This window comes from Phoca vitulina, unplaced genomic scaffold, assembly GCF_004348235.1.
Source record: "Phoca vitulina isolate PV1807 unplaced genomic scaffold, GSC_HSeal_1.0 scaffold23, whole genome shotgun sequence".
NCBI classification, from domain to species: domain Eukaryota; kingdom Metazoa; phylum Chordata; class Mammalia; order Carnivora; family Phocidae; genus Phoca; species Phoca vitulina.
Window position 1 is genome coordinate 17,197,143 of NW_022589726.1, and position 21,059 is coordinate 17,218,201.

A 21,059-nucleotide genomic window follows, 5' to 3' on the forward strand; every position below is an offset into this window, starting at 1 on the left:
CCCCCCGCCCTCCGCTCTGAGGGCTGGGGCCCCAGGAGGCCCAGTTGCCTGTCTTGCCTCACATGGCCACAAGGGGGCTCCAGGAGCAGGTTTTTCTGTTTTCCGGCGGAGCCGCAAAGCTTCCCAGCAGCCCCCGAACGCCGAGCTTGTCTGCAAGTGCTGTGGGAGGGTCTCTGCCGGGCTGGGAGGCCACCAAGGGGATGTGGCCTTTGCCCTTCATAGTCCTAGTCTAGAAGTACCTCTTGTCGCTGCCAGGAAGTCTTCCCAGCTGTCTACCCTCCACGTCTACTGCTGGGGGGGGGGGGGCGCGGGGAGATGGGGCTCAGTGAATCACTCTTCTTCCTCTCTCTCTCTCTTTTTTTTTTTTTTTTTGCGTTACCACTTCTTCTTACCCCCCAGGCTTAAAGTGCAGTATTTATTCTCTTCCCCATTCTCTGATCATTAGAGCTCAGATTCTGCTCTGCCGTCATAGCTAAGGACTGGAGAGATGGCGGCAGGAAAGATGTAAGCTAGACATTAGGAGGGACTTTCTGACCGAAAGGAGGGGCATGAGCTTCTGAAGGACACTGTACACAGGGCAGTTGCCTGTTTACTTGGGGTGAAGCTCTGGTTCTGTGGGGTTGGGAGAGTTCTCTGCGATCCATGGTCCTACCCACACTCCCCTGGCCAGGGTTAGAGAGGAGAGAGGGGGGCTGGGTACATTCACATGCCACGGTGCATCTCCGAGCCATGGAGAACCATGGATATTTCTGGGCCTTTGGGTTGTGGGGATGAGGAAGAGATCTGTGTGTGATCTTTCAAAAGAAAATACCTGAGGGGCACCTGGATGGCTTTCGGTTAAGCGTCTGCCTTCGGCTCAGGTCATGGTCCTGGGATCAAGCCCCACATCGGGCTCCCTGCTCAGCGGGAAGCCTGCTTCTCCCTCTCCCACTCCCCCTGCTTGTGTTCCCTCTCTCGCTGTGCCTCTCTCTGTCAAATGAATAAACAAAATCTTAAAAAAAAAAAAAAAGATTTATTTAGGGGCACCTGGGTGGCTCAGTCGGTTAAGCGTCTGCCTTCGGCTCAGGTCATGATCTCCGGGTCTTGGGATTGAGCCCCACGTCGGGCTCCCTGCTCGGCATGGAGTCTGCTTGTCCCTCTGCCCCTCCCCATGCTTGCGCTCTCTCTCTCTCTCCCTCAAATAAATAAGTAAAATCTTTAAAAACAAAAACAAAAGAAAACCCCTGAGTCATTCCCTCCCCTAGCTGGTGGTCTCTGGCAGAGGGAAGGATGAAATAACAGAGCAATTTTCTGCATCCACTTAAGTGTGTCTTCAGACTCTGGGGGCTCTGAAGTCTTTAGAGTCTTGGGTTGAGCATCATCAACCTACTAGGCAAAGACTGAGTCGCCACAGGGGCGCTCTTCCTGGAGTGGAAAGTGACACCACAACCTCGCACTCCTCCGTGGAGTGTGGAGGCGACTTGGTCCCCCCTCTCCTCTGCACCTCGACTTTCCAAGTGTGATGTGAAATGTCATCTGCCTCTCTGTCTTGTCTGTCCTCAATGCTGAGAATGCCCTGGCGCTGTGGGAAGAGAAGGGTTTTGGACTCAAACCCCACCTCAAGGAGGCAAATGGAGTACCTCTCTGTCTTGGTGCCTACATCTGTTGGAGGGAGGATAACTCCTACCTCTCAGGTGAGTTTTGTGAGGTAGTGTGTGTTAAAGGGCCTCAGGACACACAGCGTGGCAGGGGCTTCCATCCTCTGCCCCCTCTCCAGGCTCATTTGTTCTTGGAGAAGGAGAGATGTGCCCATTTCCAGACAGGAAAATCGGGGCAGGAGTGTTACTAAGGCCCAAGGCCAGGGTCTCTGTGGGCACGTCTGAGAATCAGAAGTTTGGGCTCCCCCCTTCTCCACCTTCCCTCTTTCCTCATTGACCTTCTCTGACTCTTCTCCCTTCTGCCCCTCACCCCACCTCTTTTATTCCTTGTTTGTTCTCCCTTCTTCCCCTACTCCCCTTCAGTTCAGTTCCTCTGTTCCTCTACCTTCTTCTCTCCATTCGTTCATTCATTCATTCATTCATTCAGCATTAAGTTAGGTGGAAGGGATTATTTAGAAAACCAGGAAATGCTCATCCTGCACCCTTGGATAATCCCCTGGGACTTCCCCTCTTGCATATTGCCCCAGCTTCTTGGTCTTTCTGTTTGACCTCCCCAATAGGTTGATGCCTCTGTTCCATGGATCTGCATTGGAGAAAGAAGGTGGTAATGAAATCTGGTCCAATTAGACAATGTACGCTCTGGGGAAAGAGCTGAACAGGACATGCGGGTTCCTGCCCTTGAAGGACTTGGGGTTAGGGAGAGAGGCTGGGCTGTCAGTAGCAGCGGGACAAATACTGCCTTCAGGGCTTAAATATGGTGTATGTGGGGGAGCCTCAGAGGAACAGAAGGGAAGGTTTCACAGAGGAGGCCCCAGTTGAACTGGGTTTTGAGGGATGAGCTGGAATTTTCCAAGTTCATGAGGTGGTGGGAAGAAAGGTAGTCTGTTAGCAGGATCCCCATGGGCAAAACCATGTTGCTAAGAAAGGGCAAGGGGAATTCAGGAAAATGCCAGAGATTTTATGTGGCTGGATCCCAGGGAGCTAGAGGGAGACAAAAATCCAGAAGAAGTTAAGAAACGATATCTCAGGGTTAGCTCGTTGGACAGCAAGAGGGGTGCAGAACAAGGTCTTGCTTAGGACCAAATGAATGACAAGGACAGGGTAGGACAGCGGACATTGAGAATAGTGGTCTGGGCTCTCATTTTCTCCCTACTTGCTGCTATACGGCCCGGGGCCTCAGTTGCCTCATCTATAAAATGGGGATAGTGATGCATCATTTACCTGAAGATAGGTAAGACAAAAGAGTGTGGATTCTTGAGGATGCCTTCCAGTATTGAGAACTGAAGTTTTATGACCACTCTGAACTGTGTGACCAAGGAAGTCTTCATGGAGGAGGAGGGCTTGGTGCCTGCCCTTAAAGAATGGCTAATGCTGAACTAAACAGAGAAGGGTGGGGAAGGCTGGGGGCAACGTGGGGACAAGGTCAGAGGGAGGACAGTGATGGTCACGTCTGGAGGACAGTGCATGGCTGGTGCATGGGGTTGAGATACTGGCTGCAGGGGAGGAGGAGGGAGAAGGTGGCCCTTGGTGGGGCAGGGAAGTGTCTTGAGCTGGCAGGAGGTGCATGACAAAGACTCACTGACACCAGTGTGGGAACCCCACCTGCACTCCCACCCACCCTCTCTCTGCCCCCAACCCTCCTAGGGGCCAGACTGAGCTAGAGAGAGCCTGGACTTGGAGGGGCAAGGTCTGTGAGATGACTGGGAATCAAGGACATGCAAATGAGATGCAGACAGCATGCAAATCAGCCACTCCCCACTACACCCCTGCCTGAGGTCTGTTTTGTCTGGGGCTGAGCTAATGGGAGGGTGTGGGGGGAGCAGAGGGTCCTTTCACCTTCCCTGCCTTCACCTTCCTGCTGGGGCTTCTCCTGCTGCATTGGCTAAGCCTGGCCACGTGTGGGGACATAGTCCTATACTGCTCTTTCGGTTCTGCAGGCCCAGGAGCTGTCCCTGGAACTGGAGCCCTTGCCCCTCCTATCGATCCCCGGAGGATTGGCCCAGTTCCTGTGGGAGCCTCCCCAAAACCCCAGGAAGTGTCTGATCTCCCTGAGAGGGTGTGTGAAGGGCAGGTCAGAAAGATGGCCGGAGATGGAAGGGGCTGCTGGGATGGGACCATTGACGAGGCAACTGAAGGGTAGGGGACAGGGCAAGGAGAAGCCTGAAGAGAAGAAAAATTCCCAGGAAATGGATAGTCATGGACCCAGTGAACACAAAGCCCTAGAGATCCTGAGAGGCACATTCCAGCAGAGACGCTGACTGACAGAGACAGACAGACAGAGCCCTTCTCATGTGTCCAGCCTGAGACACCAGCGCCTCTGTCAGCTTCCTCTTGCCTGTCTGCCTGTCCCTGGCTGACGGTCCCTTTGTCTGTCTAGCTCTTTGTTTGTTTGTCTCTTTGTTTGCCTGTCTCTCTCCTGGCTTCTCCTTCCCACCCCCCTCTGCTGTCTGTCTGTTGGTCCAGACCTCTCTGTCTGTCATTGCCTTGTCCATCTCTCCAGGGAGAGAAAACTGCTCACTGGGATCATGGGACCCCTGGGTCCTGGCCTCCTGGTCTTGGACAGGTTCTTACTTTTCCTCCTGCAGAATTTGGGTCTCAATTCCCTCCTTTCTGGGATGGCCCCATCTTCTGCCTCCTATCATATATATAGAAATCAGGAGTGTGGGTGTGTGGCCATATTTATGATTGCTCAGGCATTGGAACAAAGGGTTTCATTCATTTGAGAGGCAATACTGCTTTTCAACCTTCTAAGGACAAAGCAAGAAGAAAATGATGACTGCAGCATGAGGCACAGTGGTTAGATATTCAGAGGGACTTCCCAAAAGGGAAGTGTGGGAAACATTAGAACAGGTCGGCTAAAAGATTTAGCAATCACCTTCATAATCTCCTAGGGAAGAGCCCCATGGAAGGGGGGGGAGATGGGCAACATGACCTTCCCGGTCCGGTCCGTGTGGTCTAAGAAAACGTCTTTTAATGTTGTAAGGTAGGATGGGCTTGCATGAGGAGTCTCCTACCAATCTCTGCCACCACCTACCCACCATCTACCGGAGGTCCCCACCTGCATCACCTCCCAGGTGGCTGGGGAGAGGGCCCCAAGGGAAAGGGGTGTGGAGGAAAGTACTACCTATTTCCCCGCCTCCACCCTATTTCCCACCATCTTCCCAAGCTCAGGACCACCCCCCCCTCAATCCATGAGAGATGGCTGCTGGGGACGGAGTGATGTATGTAATGCAGATAAAATGTCAGCAATTCTAAATGGGTCCGGAGATGCAGCTGTGGGGGGGGGGAAGGGAGAGAGGGCGGAGCAGGGGGGAGAGAGGAAGGGAAAATGAGATGTGGGTCCTCACCGGGGATGGCAGCAGGGGCAGACACCCCCTCCCCCCAGCAAAGGCCAGCAGAGGGGTGGGCCTGGGCGGCAGGAGCCCAAATGAGATTTTGAAGAGGGAGCTGGAGGGTGGGGGTGGAGGCGAGGAGGAGGCGGGGGGGGGGGGGGGGGGCGGGGCGGGAGCTGCTGATGTATAGCGGTTTCATAACTTCCTCAGTATTAAAGGCAGGTTCATGGGGAGGGCAGCGCCATTAATCACCAGGCTGAATGGGGCTGGGATTTGCTGAGAGACGCGCTTGCTGTCTGCTGCGCCCGCCCGGCTCAGGGCGGGAGGGGGCAGGCAGGGATGTCCCTCCTGAACTAAGGGGTAAGACCCCAGGAATCTATTCTGGGTATGGGGCAAGTGGGTCCTTGCTGGTCAGGAGGGAGCTGGGAGGGGGCACTGGAGACCTTGGCAGGAAGGAGGAAAGGGACGAGGAGGGTTGTGGCAGGCGCTAGGGGAGGTGGAGTAGGGGCTGGGGGGAATGATGGGGGTCAGAGGCTGAGGGGTACCCTGGGGGAGAAAAACTGGGGAGGGAGGATTGTGCGTTTGAACATGAAATTGATCACATGTAAATATAATGCAAATAGCATGCAAATGAGCACAGGATTTCTCTGGGTCCACAGCTCAGGCATTCTACTTCTTGGACTGAGAATTGGGGCCAATTTGCATCCAGTTGCATGCCCAGTGCCTTGTTTCTTTATTATTAATATTTTCAGAGGGAGAACTCAAGGTCTCACTTGTTAAGGGGGTGAGGCTGGTCCTCTGGGCTCTCGGCGGAAGGGTGGGGCCACCCCCAGGAAAGGTAACATCAGGAAAAATGAAAGGCCTAGTGACTGTGAGGGAGCTGAGTGGTTAGACTCCTGGGCTGTGCCTGAATTGGTGGGGGTCAGAGAGGCAGAGGCTCAGTCATGATGCAGAAAGATGGAGAGAGACAGATCTCCATAGCTTTGGAGACAGGCTCGGAGCAGATAAGAGGAGGATGCGTCGCATGTCCTTCGAGGTAGGCTTTGTCATCGTCTCTTCCAGGTGAGGAATGAAATGATCAGCCCGAGGTTCCGAGGGGTTAATGGTCTTCCTAAGGTCGGACCACTGGTAACTGCCAAACCCCCAACTCCAAATTACCTCAAGAGTTGAGTGCTCCTTTCAACCCACGGTAGGAACATCTCTGAATGAGATAAACAAAAAAAGAGCAGATATTAATGTTTTCAGCAGATATTAATTGAGCCCAGGAGAGAGGAGACTGAATGCTTACCTCTCAAAACAATCTAGCAGGGGCCGTAAGGCATTTTAGCAATAGGTGAACCGCTTACCAGTTGGTGACAACGGTCCCCAGGGAGGTGCAAACAATGGGAGGATCAGAGAATGCTTCCAAGGGGAGGTGGCATTCGACTTGGGCCTCGGGGAGTGAGGAGAGTGTATTCAGTGGCAGCATGTTCCGGCCAAAGGGGACAGGATGGGCCACCATGCAAAGGCAGGAGAGGATGAGTCAGTGGAGCTTTCCAGTGCGTCGTAGGATGGAGTGTATGGAGAGGTGACACTCCTCAGGCTGAGGTGACAATGGGGGATCAGGGTAGGAGAGGGTGGGGAGGCCAGACCAGGCATGTAGATATCACCTGGAGGCCAGCCAGGAGTAGCAAGTAGGGTAAATCACTCATTCCATCATTGATTCAGTCAACAGACATTCCTCGTACACCAGACATGGGGCAGGGCTGCCCTGGTAGCTCAGGAGGCAACGCCCAGATGTGCTACCTCCTTCAGGAAGTTCCGTCAGCGGCTGTGTCCTCATCGGTACATGGGGACATGGAGTCTGGCCCTCACAGTGCTACTCTGAGGAGCAGATGGAAGAGCCCACAGAAAGTACCTCGGGTGGTGTCTGGTGGAGGAGGAGAACTCAGTCAAGGTTCGTTGTTGTCATCACCCTTATCACTACCCTGAAAGGTGTGAAATGGAAGACAGAGGCAGAGAGAGGGCTCAGCCGTCCAGTGCAAACCTGGGGAGAGAGGGAGCTGGGCAGCATGGGTGGAAGGAGGGGACAGGCTCAAAAGGGCTGTGGGGACGAGAGAAGGCAAGTGACAGAGCCAGAGACAAGGGCAGGGAAAGCGTGGTCTGGGAGCACTGCAGCGGGAGAAGCGAGGATGGAAGACTCATCCTTGGTCAGGTCCCTGCTGTTGTTGGTGCGCTGGGGGTGCAGGGCAGGGCAGGGCCTGGACGGTGGGTAGGCTGGAAGCTGGTATCTTGGGTCCCCTTCCCACTGGGCTATGTGGCCCTTCTCCCAGATTCCTCTTGACTCCTCTTCTCAGTTGTTTAATTTGGCTCCACGTGTGGGAGAGGCTCCTCCCACTCGGCCACAAGTCCTGCCGCAGGACTTGGGGATCAGTCGAGTCCCCTTGGCTGGCTGTCCGCCTGATGTCTGTGTGGTCTCCTCAGGATAATTGCTCTGGACAACTCGAACACCACGCAGACGGATTGTCCGGCCTCCCGGCCCCGACATCTCCCACCACTGCATCAAGCCAAATTACTCAGCGCCCCCCAGCCCGGGGCTCTGGGGAAATCCGATTAGTGAGGAGAGAGCCGCGCGGCGCTGACAGCTCCGCCGATAATTGCTTCCCAAGTAAGCGATGCAAATCCGCCCATCCAGCCTGTCCTGCCCCTCTCCTGGGGACCCAGGCGTCCAGGCCCCAGGACAGGGAGAACACCTGAGTTGGAGAGACGTGGAAGCGGTCACCCGCCTTCAGTTAAGTGGCCATCAATCCATAAAGCTGGTCTGTGCTGCCTTGGGGCTGAGATGGGGGGGGTGGGAGGTGGTGAGACTGACCAGAGACCCCACTGGCTCTGCCTTTCTGTCTTATCTGAGAGGCTGTCACGCTGCCCCTCAGCTCGCCCCTTGGAGAAGTAGCCTCTGTACCTATTTGCCAGTGAGGTAGAGGAAGGCAGAGATACAGAAGACACAGGGACAGGGACATGGCTGAACCTGTTAAGACACTGATGGATGCACCCACAGCTTCCTTGGTTCTCCAGTTCTGGGAGGGAGGTGCGAGCCAGACGTGTGGGACCTGCAGATAGCTTTCTCCCTCTGTGAGTCACCTCCCCACCGGGCTGGGGAAAAACATTGAGGGTTAAGGCCCTCACAGAGCTGGGATTGGGCTTCGATTCTTTGGAGGACTGGGAAGCCTGATCAAACCTTGAGACTTTTGTGCCTGTACCAAGGAAGACATGTTATGGGATGCGGTGGCCCTTGCTCGCCCCACACATCAGGGACCTCTCTCCACTTCCCTAAATCAGGGTCCTTTTAAGAGCCTGTTAATACCTCTTTCTTGTGCTTTTCCATCCTACATCTTTACCTCAAGTTCTTCCTTTCTCTGACCTTCTCATCCAATTTCCTGCTGATCTTGGAGACCTGAAACTTCCCTTGCAATCCTAAACTTCTGGCCCCTAGACCTGTGCATAAGGGTCACTGTCTTTGTGGAAATCTCCAGGGATGTGTTGCGCAGTCTTGTCCTCTGTGTTTGTGTGTCTGATATGGCTCTGTGGTCTGGATCTTGGGTTCTCAGACTAGCGTCTGCCTGAGAACCTGACACATGCTCATAATAACAATAACTAACCTTTATGGAGCACTATTCTGTGCTAGGCACTGTACTGAGCACCTGTGTAACTAAGTCATTTAATTATCACAAAAGAAGAGATGGTTTACAGTGATTATCCCATTTTACAATTGAGCTAACCGAGGCACAGAGAAGTTAAGTAACGTGCCCAAGGTCACTGCTAGTAAGTGGCAAAGCTGGGATTCAAATCCAGGCGGTCTGAGTCCCAAGACCACACTCTAAAGGCCTCCGCCACGCCACCTCTCCTCTCCCATGCTCTTTTAATGTTTACTGGGCTGAGAGACAGAAAGTGCCCAGTGTGGTGGAGCTGGGGATATGGCTACCCTGAGAGGCAAACACCAGAAGCCCTTTGGGGTTCCCTAGCGCAGAGGTGGCAGGAGCTACCAAGGGTCACGTCTGGTACTTGGGGAGAGGGAAACATGGCCCTCACCTTTTCCAATGCCCAGTATCTACTGCAGCTAGACAACTCCCCTCTCTACCCTGGGAGCATGGAGGCAGGGGAAGGGCTGAAAGATCTGCCTGAGAGCCGGTGAGCTGGGAGTCAGAGCTAGGATCACCAGAGGCCGATAGATGGCGCTCGTGGCCCAACACAGCCTCGGCTGCTCGCAGAAACCAAAGGACAACAAACCCTCAGGTTAACCCCTTCCTGCCTGGGCTCCAGCCCCAGGAGCAGCCTGGTGGGCAGCGGAGGGCCCTGACCTAGGCCTGGAGTGACCCAACTCTCTAAGCTCTGTTCAGGCCACAGGTCTGCTTCTGCTCCTACCCTGTAAGTTCTATCCATAAATGACAGTCAGCCGCCTTTGGAGCCTTCCCAGAGGTCCAGGAGGCTGGGACACTGGCAAGACAGGTTGGGAGGGCCCCAGCCTAGGCCAAGTTTCATATCTCAGGCGCTACCTCTTGAAAATCTATGGGTCTCTGTTTCTAACAACCCCCACTTCAGGATTTCTCACTTCCATCTTCCCTGAGAAGGACCCACCAGGTGGGGAGGAGTAGCATGGCCTAGACAGAGAAGTCTCCCAGACCCCACTGAGGTCAGCTATAGGGACTCACTGTGGGGTTGCCCAAGACTCAGTTTCTCCCTATGTTGGGACCTCCTATCTCTGGGCTCCTGGGACAAATGGGCTTATGGGGACAGAAACAGTTCTTCCTGGAAGTTGACATTGGGAGTTAGGGTCCTATGGATCTCTGCTTGCCTGCCACTCATTTCACTCATTACTTTCTTACCAGAAGCAGACTTGGAAAGTGGAGGGGCTGCCATGATGATAACCTGGAAGTGGTTGGCAAGCAAGTGGCAGAGGGGTAGGATGGGCAGGAGGGTTGCCCAAGGGATGGTGAGGCTCCTAGAATTTTTTTTTTTTTAAAGATTTTATTTATTTGACAGAGAGAGACACAGCAAGAGAGGGAACACAAGCAGAGGGGGTGGAAGAGGGAGAAGCAGGCTTCCCGCTGAGCAGGAGGCTCCTAGAATTTTTAAGTAATAAGATGACAACAGTGTGCCTCCCCCCCCCAAATTTTTGTTCGGCAACATACAAATGCATAGATCTATGAAGACAGAGGAGCCTGAGGGGGCAGTCAGTTCTAGAAGCCTGGGATAGTCTTATTTCAGACATTCCAGAGAAAGAAGCAGAGGCACGGGGATAGATGTACACAGAGGGAGACAGATACACAGATAAAGAGAAAAAGCTATACAAGAGAATAGGGATAGGGGGCATCTGGGTGGCTCAGTCAGTTAAGCCTCAGACTCTTGATCTCAGCTCAGCTCTTGATTTCAGGGTCATGAGTTCAAGGCCCGTGTTGGGCTCACACTGGGCATGGAGCCTACTTAAAAAACAAAACAAAACAAAACCCCCCAAAATAAGACAGTAAGGATAGAGATACATTTACATAGGCAGGGAGAGGCAAAGACACAAAGAGGGAAAGAATCTGGCACAAACACAAGCTCAGGAAATAACAGACTTTGTGAGGTGAATGATTAACACTGTTTCCAAAGTCTGGCAAGGTGGGGGTGGTTTCTCACCTTTGGTGTCAGAGAGCTGCTGCTCACATTTCCCTAAGGTTCATGCTGCTTTTGTCTGTTGGTAGGAGAGCAGGGGAAGGTTGGGAAGGGGTTAGCATCCTTGTTCTCTCACTTTTTCCTGTTCTAGGGTTTGCTGGTCTTCTTCTTTACCACCTGTAGGGAGACCTTGCTTCTTCCTGATCTCAGGCATGGCTGTGCCGAGGTGTGCAGGAGGTGGGAAGAATCCAGAAGGCAATTAGCCTTATGGAGTTTCCAGTTTATAAATAAATATAAACTAACCTTATAGTTAGGACACAGAAATATACCGAGATGGAGGACAAGAACAAAATGAGGGGGCGCCTGAGTGGCTCAGTTGTTGGGTGTCTGCCTTCGGCTCAGGTCATGATCCCAGGGTCGTGGGATGGAGCCCCGCATCCGGCTCCCTGCTCAGCGGGGAGCCGGCTTCTCCCTCTCCCTCTGCTGCTCCCCCTGCTTGTGCTCTCTGTCAAATAAATAAATAAAATCTTAAAAAAAAAAAAAAATAGGAGTGGGACAGCTCTGGACATTGATTTGGGTTAGGGAGTTGGGAGGGAATGGACTATTAGGTGCAGCCATGGGGTTAGGAATGTTCAGGGAAGTATTTGAGGGGAAGGATTGGGAAGGGTGGGAGGTTATAGGGCTGGGTGGACTGCACGGCAGAGGAGGGAGAGAAGTCAAATGTGAAAGCCATGGAGACAAAGGTGTGGGCAGTAATGGGAGATGGAAGAGTCTCAAAGCCATTACTAAAGAGTTGTTAGGAGATTTCAGAAGTGCCTCTGTGGATGTTCTAGATATAGTCCTTGGAGGGCTGCAAAGGAGGGATCTCTTATCCTTGGGGCAGCAGGAGGACTAGAAATGGTCTTTTAGCCATTGTTAATACTCTCAGGTGAGTTTCGAGATTGGGGATGGTTGAAGTTCCTTGATTCGCAATCCTGTTCGGAAAAGCCTTGTCGATGAATTTTTGGAAGGGTGTTGCCCTTTAGAGCTAGAAGCCAGGACCTCCGCGGTCCTTACTAAGCCTGGCCTCTTAAAGCTTTCTTGCTTTTTACCCCGATGTAAGGGTTAAACTACAATCCCCAGAGTCACTTAGGGTTAATTTAACACGCCTTCCGGGGATATGAGTATTTCCGGCGGAAGTTGCCGCGGCTACGCCAATCTCTTTCCCTAAACAAAGTAGACTACGACTCCCACTGTCCTCCGCGCCCGGGGGTGGGGAAGGGAACCGGAAACCGGATGGAGAGCTGAACCAGGTGAGGAAGTAGGAGCCTGGGAACCTGGGGTCTTGAGGGGCAGGGTTGGGGCTCTTAGGGTTGTGGGGCGGCGTGGGCGGGGAGTAGGAATGTTTATGCTTTGGGGACCCTTGCTGTGTCTGGGGCTTGCGCCGGCAGAGGAAGAGTCGAGCCCACGGAATCGGCCCGGGGAGCCTGCGGGGACGTGGTTTTCCCGTTGGGCGGAGCCCGAGGGCGGACCCGGAGATTTCTTACGGACCCTTAGCCGGCGGACCTCTCAGAACCAGTAGAAGGGATAAGTGGTGTTTTTGAGTCCATGTTCTACCACTACTACTGTTAGTCTAAGGATTTGCTGATTGTCCCTGTCGATTCCTGGAGTGCCTCCAAGGGATAGGGGAATGGATAGTGTCTTTGATTCCTTCTTCACTTCCAGGATTTAGTGTCAGAGAACCTAGATGGCCACACTTATTGCTGGATCACCCTCCGCTTCCTTTGCACTTAGTATGACACTGTAATTTATAATGTATCTACGTTTCTTTCTTTTTTAAAATTTATTTATTTATTTGAGAGAGAGCACAAGCAGGGGGAGGGGCAGAGGGAGAGAGGAGCAGACTCCCCACTGAGCAGGGAGCCCGATGCGGGCCCAATCCTAGGACCCCAGGATCATTACCTGAGCCGAAAGCAGACGCTTAACCGACTGAGCCACCCAGGCACCCCTGTATCTACGTTTCTTAAGTCTTTGGTTCTTGGTGGCTTTAGATAGGCCTCCTTTGGGTTCTCATAGTGTATTGTTTAGGATGTTAAAGCTCAAACCACAGTGTATTATAGTTGTTTATCTGTCCTCTCTCGGTAGTTTATGAGCCAGGCCTGCATTTTATTCATTTTGGATTTCTTCCTCGTCCAGAGACGACCACAGTGCCCATCATGGAAGAGACTCATAAATATTGAAAAAAATAAATGAGTTAACAGTTGATGGTAGGTTGGATGGAATTTGTGGTTTTCATTTCATAGAGAGGAGAGTTAAATGATTTGCTTAAGAGAAACTTGGAGACAAAACCAGGATTAGAAGTGGATTTAGACACCCAGACTGTGTCTCTTGCTATCAGATTAGGTTTGAAACTGGAACGCTGCGAATAAAGCCTTGTCATTCTTTTTTTGTAGCCTGCAGCCTTGCTATCTTCAGCACAGGTCTCTAAAGATCAAAGGTAGGCTCAGCCTAAGACTTGAGAGAGATCCCAGAGCTGGAGCAGCCAGTCCACTAACATTGGCACTACATGGGGATGTGCAAAGCAAGGGCCCCGGAGGTAATTTGAGTTCTCCACGGCTCCCTTCTTGGCTTTTGTTTGAGCCCAGTTGGCCCTGGTTAGCCATCTGGACAAAGCAGTAAAAGACTTCTGAGATCGGTCTGGAGAAGGGTTTCCTAAGTTTGGCCCTGACTTTTTTTCTCTCCCACTTGCCCTAGGCTAGGGTCCGAGAACAGGTTGATGGATCAAGCTGTTCTGTCAACCCTGAGGTCCCATGAAGGAGAAGAACCCTGGTCCCTGCCCCATGGGAGGCCCAGACATGATGGAAACACACCCAGAGGCTGGCAAACCCTCAGAAACAATTGGAGTGCAAAGTGGGCAGCTGAGCCTTGAGTGAACTCCGGCTGTAGAAATGGAGAGGAGTCCATCGGGAAAGACTCCTTGGTAGAAGGTCGTTTTAAAGAGGATTGAGAAAGGTAGGATGGACAGAGTCTAGTGGGTGTTTGTTGACTACCTAATTAAAGCTAGGACCTTGAAGATACAGAGGGAAGTTGAACAGGACCTGGCTTCTGATCTGCTCAAGTCTAGGTAGGGAGGCAAGGTGTGAATTGGGGAAGAAACCACTAACCATGGTGACATGCAGTGGTTTGAGCCTTCATCAACCATTGGAATCACCTGAGGAATCTTGTTTAAAATACAGATTCCCAGGGGCACCTGGGTGGTTCAGTCGTTAAGCGTCTGCCTTTGGCTCAGGTCATGATCCCAGGGTCCTGGGATCGAGCCCCACATCGGGCTCCCTGCTCCGCGGGAAGCCTGCTTCTCCCTCTCCTGCTCCCCCTGCTTGTGTTCCTTCTCTCGCTGTGTCTCTCTCTGTCAAATAAATAAATAAAATCTTAAAAAAAAAATACAGATTCCCAGGTCTCACACCAGACCTCCTGTGTGGGGTGGGGCTGGGAAGTTACTGCATGGCTACAGTGTCCTAAGGAGGGCAGGCTTTCCAGTGGGATTGTTGGAGCTGCATCTCGAAGGATGGGTATGGTTTGGGTGTGTGGAGAGGCAGAGGAGTCACAGTCCTGGTTGACTTAAGGAGCGTATTTGGTTGGGTTTGAAGAAATGGCATGTGCAAAGTTTTGGGAGTTGGGGTAGGAAAGGCATTTTTGAAAGAGTGAGTGGAATGGTCAGGCTGGAACACTGGGTTTGCATGGGAATTGTGAGAAGGAATAGTCTTTGTTGGCTACAGAACTTGCTGGAGTGCTCCCTCTGCCTCCTCCCAGCTTCTTCCCTTTCTCTTCTGCTTCTCCACTTCCTCCTTGCCTCCCAACCCCCACTTACATGCAACATCTCATTCCATCCTTTATATTGCTATTATTGAGTGGATATTATTATTCTAGTATTTAGATGAGAAAACCTGCGGCTCTGGCCATGGTTACATAGCTTGTAAGGGTCTATTCTGAGTCCAGTAATCATCCTGCTGACCACTGAGGATTCTTGAATGTGGGCAAGAAGTTGGGCTGGGCTTGTGGGGGTTGTTGGATTTGCAGGGTGGCTGATTGAACCGTTTCAGGCAAGATGAGGTGGGTGGTTAAGAGCATAGCCTCGAGTCACATAGTTTGGGTTCAAATCCCAGCTTCATTACTTGCTAACTGCGTGACCCTGGGCAAGTTGCTTGATCTTACTAAGCCTCAGTCTTCTCACCTGTAACATGGGAGCAATAACACTCACCTCATGGGGTTGTTATGAGGATCAATGAGGTGTACCCGGCACAGAGCAGTTGCTCACCACCTGGAAGCAATTGTAATTAGCCTTCTGTAATTAGTCTCTGGGCTCTGTGCACCTGCATCTCATTCTTCAGCACATCGGTTTCCAGGACACAGCCCATCCTGGCTGAGCTTGTTTTATTAAGGATGACATTAGAGGTGCTGAAAGTTTGCCACCAGTAAATATATATTGAAAACCTCCCATGTGCTTGGCATGGCCTAGGAACTAGTGACTCAAGGCTTAAGCCTGATGGAAAGGAGGTTTGGAGTGGGAGATGACGGGTTATTCTCACCAGGTGACATAGGAAGAGGAGGGATACTTGAAGTGGGCAGTGAAAGGGCCCTTCACCACCAAGAACTGAGATGAGCTCAGTCAAACCTAGAGGGTAGGGGATGGCTGATGGTCTCTTCTGAGCCCTGGAAGGGCCAGCCATGGCCAGCCTGGATCCCTCTCACTCTACGGCTGAAGGCTGATGGGGCCTCTGTCCTTCTCTTTTCCAGGTGGTAGCGACGTGGCTGTGCCCCAGGCTTATCCCCTGGGGCCCCTCCATGAGCCTGCCAGTGCCCTGATGGAGCCCCAGCCTTGCCCTCGAAGCGTGGCCGAGGGCTTCCTGGAGGAGGAGCTGCGGCTCAATGCTGAACTGAGCCAGCTGCAGTTCTCAGAGCCTGTGGGCATCATCTACAATCCTGTGGAGTATGCGTGGGAGCCGCACCACAGCTATGTGACCCGCTACTGCCAAGGCCCCAAGGAAGTGCTCTTCCTGGGCATGAACCCCGGGCCCTTTGGCATGGCCCAGACTGGGGTAAAGGGTTTGGCTTCCCCTGGTGGGTGGAGTGGGAGGCTCCAAGGTGGATGTTTGGCTGTGCTGCAGTGCGGGAGGAGCGTGTGCCTGGCTGTGGCCCCGTGTGGGGATGGGCCCCTCATCCCCTCCCAATACACGTGCTGGCTCCTGTGGTCTCAGACACTCTCCTGGCCTCGCAGCCCAGAGTTAACCAAGCACATTAATGGTAGTTCCGTTTCCCCTGTGAGCTTGTCCACTAATTGCCTCTGCGAGCCCTTCCTTCCGCCCGCCCCATCCTTACCTTACCTTGCCGGATCTCCTCTTTCCCTAGAGTGTGGTGGGGGTCGGGAGAGGGACCAGGAATGCCAGCTCCTCAGGGGAGACTGGCTGACGGGTGGGTATGGAAGAGATGCAGGGCTTTCAGCCGTCCTGCTTCTGTGTCTTAGCTGAGGAGAGGCTCAAAACAGAGCTGGCTCTGGGGCCTGCCTGCTTTCCTTTCAGACCTTGGGATGAGTGAATGCCCCTCAGTGGGGGTGCTTGGCAGATGGGGGAGGGGAAGAGGCTTCAGGGCAGGAGGCTCAATCGCTTTTATTGACCCCGACTGGGGGATGAAAGGTGATCAATGATGATCGATGGAAATGACAGCCTGAGGCTCCAGGCTGAGAGGGCACCGAGAGAGCGCTGGTCAGTCCTGTCTTTGTGCCTCCTCTAACCCTGGCTGTCTTTCTGTCTCAGACCGTCTGTCTGCCCCCAATACTACCCATCACATCCTGTGGAGGGCCAGATACTCCCATATGCTCTCTCTCTCTGCTTCCAAAGGCAAGTGGGGATAGAAGCAAACAGATTCTTGCGCACTACAGTCCACAGTGAAAAATTGGACAAAGATGGGCAGGATCAAACCATAGGGCCAGAATCCTCGTCTCAGGCCTTTGGGTGAAGGGGGTGGGGGTAGTGGTGGGGTGTCCAGGCTGGAACCTCATGGAGGGTATTAGAGGGTGCAGCTGGTGCAGAACCCACGTGTCAGATCTCCAGACTGAAACCCTCCTGTCTCTCTCCCTCCCGGCAGGTGCCCTTTGGGGAAGTGAGCGTAGTCCGGGACTGGTTGGGCGTTGGGGGACCTGTGTTGACCCCACCCCAAGAGCACCCGAAGCGACCAGTGCTGGGACTGGAGTGCCCTCAGTCGGAGGTGAGCGGTGCCCGGTTCTGGGGCTTTTTCCGGAACCTCTGTGGACAGCCCGAGGTCTTCTTCCGTCACTGTTTTGTCCACAATCTGTGTCCTTTGCTCTTCTTGACTCCCAGTGGGCGCAACGTCACTCCCGCCGAGCTGCCTGCCAGGCAGCGAGAAGAGCTTCTTAGGGCCTGTGACGCGGCCCTCTGCAGGCAGGTGCAGCTGCTAGGGGTGCGGCTGGTGGTGGGAGTGGGGCGCCTGGCGGAGCAGCGGGCGCGGCGGGCTCTGGCAGGCCTGACGCCTGAGGTCCAGGTGGAGGGGCTTCTGCACCCCTCCCCTCGGAGCCCACAGGCCAACAGGGGCTGGGAGGCAGCGGCCAAGGAGAGACTGAACGAGCTGGGGCTGCTGCCGCTGCTAACGAAATGAGGGCCCCTGTGGCCCGGCACAGGACATGTTCGAGGCCCCCAGGTCATCCCGGGGCAAGCAGAGGACTACACGCCCCCTGGCCTGGAGCCACAGGGGCCTTCTGGGCTCCCTGGTTGCCGGGGCCTGCCGTGGCAGGTCTGACACTAGTCCGCTGGCTGCATTCTTCCCCTTCCTTTGAGCACGGCCCCTGCTCCTGTGGTAGCTGAGTCCACAGAGACGGGGCGTCTGCCAACTGCGCTACCTCACTGTTGGCGCCGGGGCCTCTGCTCAGCTGAGACGGGCCCGAGCTTCTGGGGCCGTATTTGCTGTGTTAGAGGAAAGATCCTGCCAGGACCCCCACCCATCCTCCTAGAACAGCGTCCTGCAAGCTGAGCCTTTTCCTCACAGGGACCAGGACAAAGCGAAGGCTGTGGATGCTAAGAGTGAACTTCTTACGGGAGACTGAGGCTGAATCAGAGAAAAAATTCAGTGTGGCAGAGTGCGGAAGACCAGAAGACCTGGCTTTCTTCATCTCAGCTTTGAGGCTTCATGGCTTTGTGAACTTTATGACTTTGGACAGATTTGATGGACCTCTCCAAGCCTCAAGATCCTCATCTGTAAAACGGGGATCCCTACCTCATGGGGTTGGGGTGGGGATTAAGTGCGATAACACTTGGAAGTGCCTTGCGTCCTGCCTGGCAGGTGCTCCTTATCCTTCTTGCTTTTTTGCCTCTTGGTTGGGGCGTCGTTGTACCACACTACAGAGGGAGCGCCCCCACTCCAGGACCTTGCTGGGTGAGGGGCAGTCCTTGCCCTGCCAGAGGTGGACCAGTAACTTTATGAAAAACGCAGCCTGTGATTTTTCAGTCCAAGCATTAAAAACGCCTAAACCGGGGTGTATAGGTGGCTCAGTTGCTTAAGCGCCTGCCTTTGGCGCAGGTCATGATCTCTCAGGTTCCCCACTCAGCGGGGAGTCTGCTGCTCCCTCTCCCTTTCCCTCTGCCCCTCCCCCCACTCGTGCCCTCTCTGTCAAATAAATAAATACAATCTTTAAAAGGAAAAAGAAAAACTCCTAAACCCTTTCGTGTGGGTCCTTTTTTCCCTCCTGCATGTCAGAGATGGAAGGGGTGGTTTAGATTTTTCCCTTCTCTTAGCTCTTCACTGTTGCAAAGGGTTCTTCTGGGTATCTGGGGAGATGATGTAAACAGACCTCTAATTGTCTTACCATAGCTTAAGGGTCTCAGTCAGGGGTTTGTCTGCTGCTCAGGGCCCTGTGGGGAGCAGCTGATGGGTGGATGGGAGCACGCTAGCTCCACCTAACTCATTTCTTGTGTCTGCTGGATGACTGGTTGATGTGCCCCTTTAATAGGGCTGGGAAGGTGAACCAAGTTGGGAGTAGAGTGGGTCTTGAGACCATCTTAATGAGGAACACGTGGTTGGATTCTATCTCCTGGGACACATCATCTCCATCTTTCAAAATTAATAAGATTTTTAGTATAGGGGAGACTGGCTCAGAGGAGCATGAGACTTGATATGGGGTTGTGAGTTGGAGCCCCATGTTGGGTGTAGAGATTACTAAAAAATATATATGTTAAGATAAACTTAAAAAAAAAAGAAAGTCTTTTTAGTGTAAGTGTCCCCCATTTGTATAATGAAGAATTTGACTGGCTTTTGTCATTGGTTCTTGGGAAGGAAGTGTCTAAATCCTTGGAATTTCCCAAGTGATAGGAGTGTCTTTGTTATTCACGGAGGGCCCCTCAGACCACACACCTGAGTTTATGCTTGCCTCTGGACCAGGACTATGCCGGAAAGGCCAACCATTTGATTAGAGGGTTGGGGCTATGAGCCAGGTGATACCAGCCTGAACTGAGGGTGGGGGTGGGGGCTGGAGATCGAATTCAACCATGTGGTCAGTGATGTCAATCAATAATACCTAGGTAATGAAACCCTAATGAGAACTTGACACAGACTTTGGCCAGCCTCCTGGGTGGTGAATGCATGGGTGCAACAGCCGGGCGCTGTGTCCCCTTTCTGCGGGGAAGTACCTAGCAGCTGGGTTTGGAAACCCTCTCGGACCCTGCCTCTTGTATCTCTGTTTGGCTGGGCCTGATTTGTATCCTGTATAATAAAACTGTGGTTCTAAGGAAGTGCTTTCCTGAGTTCTGTCAGTCATTCTAGTGAATTACCGAACCTGAGGGGGTCACGGGAACCCCTGAATTTGTAGCCAGTTAGAAGTATAGGTGGCCTGGGGACCCCTGAACTTGGAGCTGGCATCTGAAGCGAGGGCGGTCTTGTTGGGGACGGTGCCCTTAAACCCGTGGAGAGTGTGCTGACTCTGGGGAGTTAGCATCGGAATGGCATTGCAGCTTTGCACCCCTACTCCCCCACCCCCCCGCCACACACACACCTTAGACTCCTTTCCTCCCTGGTGCAGGGCCCTAGATGAGACACTGGGATAAGTGCACAGAGAGGGAAGTCATTGTGCCCCTCTGCATTTAGCCGAGGTAGAGAAGGCTCTCCGGGGAGGTGGCATTTCGGGCGGCCTTAGAGACTGGGAGTTCTGGAGAACATCATTATGTTCAAGGGGTGGCAAGTGGGTGAGCACTGACTTTGCCCGCTTGGGAGGAAAAGCTAGAGAGGTAAGTTGGAGCCATCTTGTGAAGGATCTTGAATGCCAGACCAATCTTTGAGCATTTGAAGTCCAGTGGGGAAAGTGAGATGCACAGAACACACACACTTAAAACACCCAACAGATGGGGCTGAAGGGGAAGGCCCTACAGGAGGCAGGTAGGTGCAATGGGGTCAAGAAGGGAACGGCAAGGCGATTATAGGGAAGGTGTCCTGGTGGGACAGCACAGTCTAGGTGAAAGCCTAGAATTGGGGGCCAGACTCGTGAGCTGGGGTAGGGTCGGGCAGCACACGGGGGCACTAGAACGGTAGTGACCAGGATGGTGGCCGGAAGACCTAGGTGCCAGCAGAGTCACTGCTGGATCTGGCTTCTAGTAGAGCTGTCGTCTTGGGGTACATCTTGTCCTGCAAGGGGCTGATTAGGGTTCGGGCCTGCCTTTTTCTAAGGGCACTCTAGTAGTCTGCCAGGGCTGCCATAACCAAAATACCACACACAGGGTAGCTTAAACAACACGTTTATTTTCTCAGCGTTCTTGAGGCTGGGAGTCCAAGAGGCAGCTGTCGGCAGGTTTGGTTTCCCCTGAGGCCTCTCTCCTCGGCCTGTAGACGGCTGCCTTCTCACTGTGTCCTGCCATGGCCTTTTCTCTGTGTCTCCCTGCTATTTCTTTTCTTACAAGGACACCAGTCAGTGGATTAGGGTTCCACCCTTAAGACCTCTTTTAACCTCAGATACCTCTTTATTTTATTCTTTTTAAGATTTTTAATTCATTTATTTGAGAGAGCGAGTGTATGTGAGAGAGAGTGTGTGTGTGTGAGAGCACAAGCAGGGGGAGCTGCAGAGGGAGAGGGAGACGCAGGATCCCCACTGAGCAGGGAGCCCGATGTGGGATTCAATCCCAGGACCCTGGGATCATGACCTGGGCCTAAGGCAGACGCTTAACCGACTGAGCCACCCGGGCGCCCCTTAGTTACTTCTTTAAAGGCCCTTTCTCCAAATAAAGTCACGTTGGGGGTTAGGGTTTTAACATGAATTTGGGGGGGGCACCTGGGTGGCTCAGTCGGTTAAGCCTCTGCCTTCGGCTCAGGTCGTGATCCCAGGGTCCTGGGATGGAGCCCCACATCGGGCTCCCCGCTCAGTGGGGAGCCTGCTTTTCCCTCTGCCTCTGCCTGCCTCTCTGCCTACTTGTTCTCTCTCTCTCTTTCT

The 21,059-nt window shown here is 53.2% G+C and overlaps 1 protein-coding gene across 6 annotated transcripts; it reads left to right on the plus strand.

Annotated features, from left to right (window-relative positions):
• Positions 1–7,446: 7,446 nt before the first annotated feature.
• On the plus strand, positions 7,447–18,192 carry SMUG1 (single-strand-selective monofunctional uracil-DNA glycosylase 1). Of its 6 annotated transcripts, none has more exons than XM_032420989.1 (6): positions 11,480–11,892; positions 13,033–13,175; positions 13,334–13,591; positions 15,374–15,675; positions 16,390–16,473; positions 16,721–18,192. In XM_032420989.1, exons 4-6 carry the CDS (start codon positions 15,442–15,444, stop codon positions 17,246–17,248), a joined length of 846 nt encoding a protein of 281 aa, XP_032276880.1. In that variant the 5' UTR covers positions 11,480–11,892; positions 13,033–13,175; positions 13,334–13,591; positions 15,374–15,441; the 3' UTR covers positions 17,249–18,192. The 6 variants fall into 6 exon arrangements, with proteins under 6 accessions (XP_032276885.1, XP_032276880.1, XP_032276883.1 ...); XM_032420990.1 differs by lacking the exon at positions 11,480–11,892 and adding an exon at positions 12,583–12,846; XM_032420992.1 differs by lacking the exon at positions 13,033–13,175.
• Positions 18,193–21,059: the final 2,867 nt, after the last annotated feature.

Excerpts from the sequence above, each read along its gene's own strand:
- SMUG1 (XM_032420994.1), top strand. The coding sequence starts at position 15,442 with ATGGAGCCCCAGCCTTGCCCTCGAAGCGTGGCCGAGGGCTTCCTGGAG. Across the intron at positions 15,676-16,389 it reads TTGGCATGGCCCAGACTGGG|ACCGTCTGTCTGCCCCCAAT; the intron begins GTAAAGGGTTTG and ends TTTCTGTCTCAG. Across the intron at positions 16,474-16,720 it reads CTCTCTCTCTGCTTCCAAAG|GTGCCCTTTGGGGAAGTGAG; the intron begins GCAAGTGGGGAT and ends CCCTCCCGGCAG.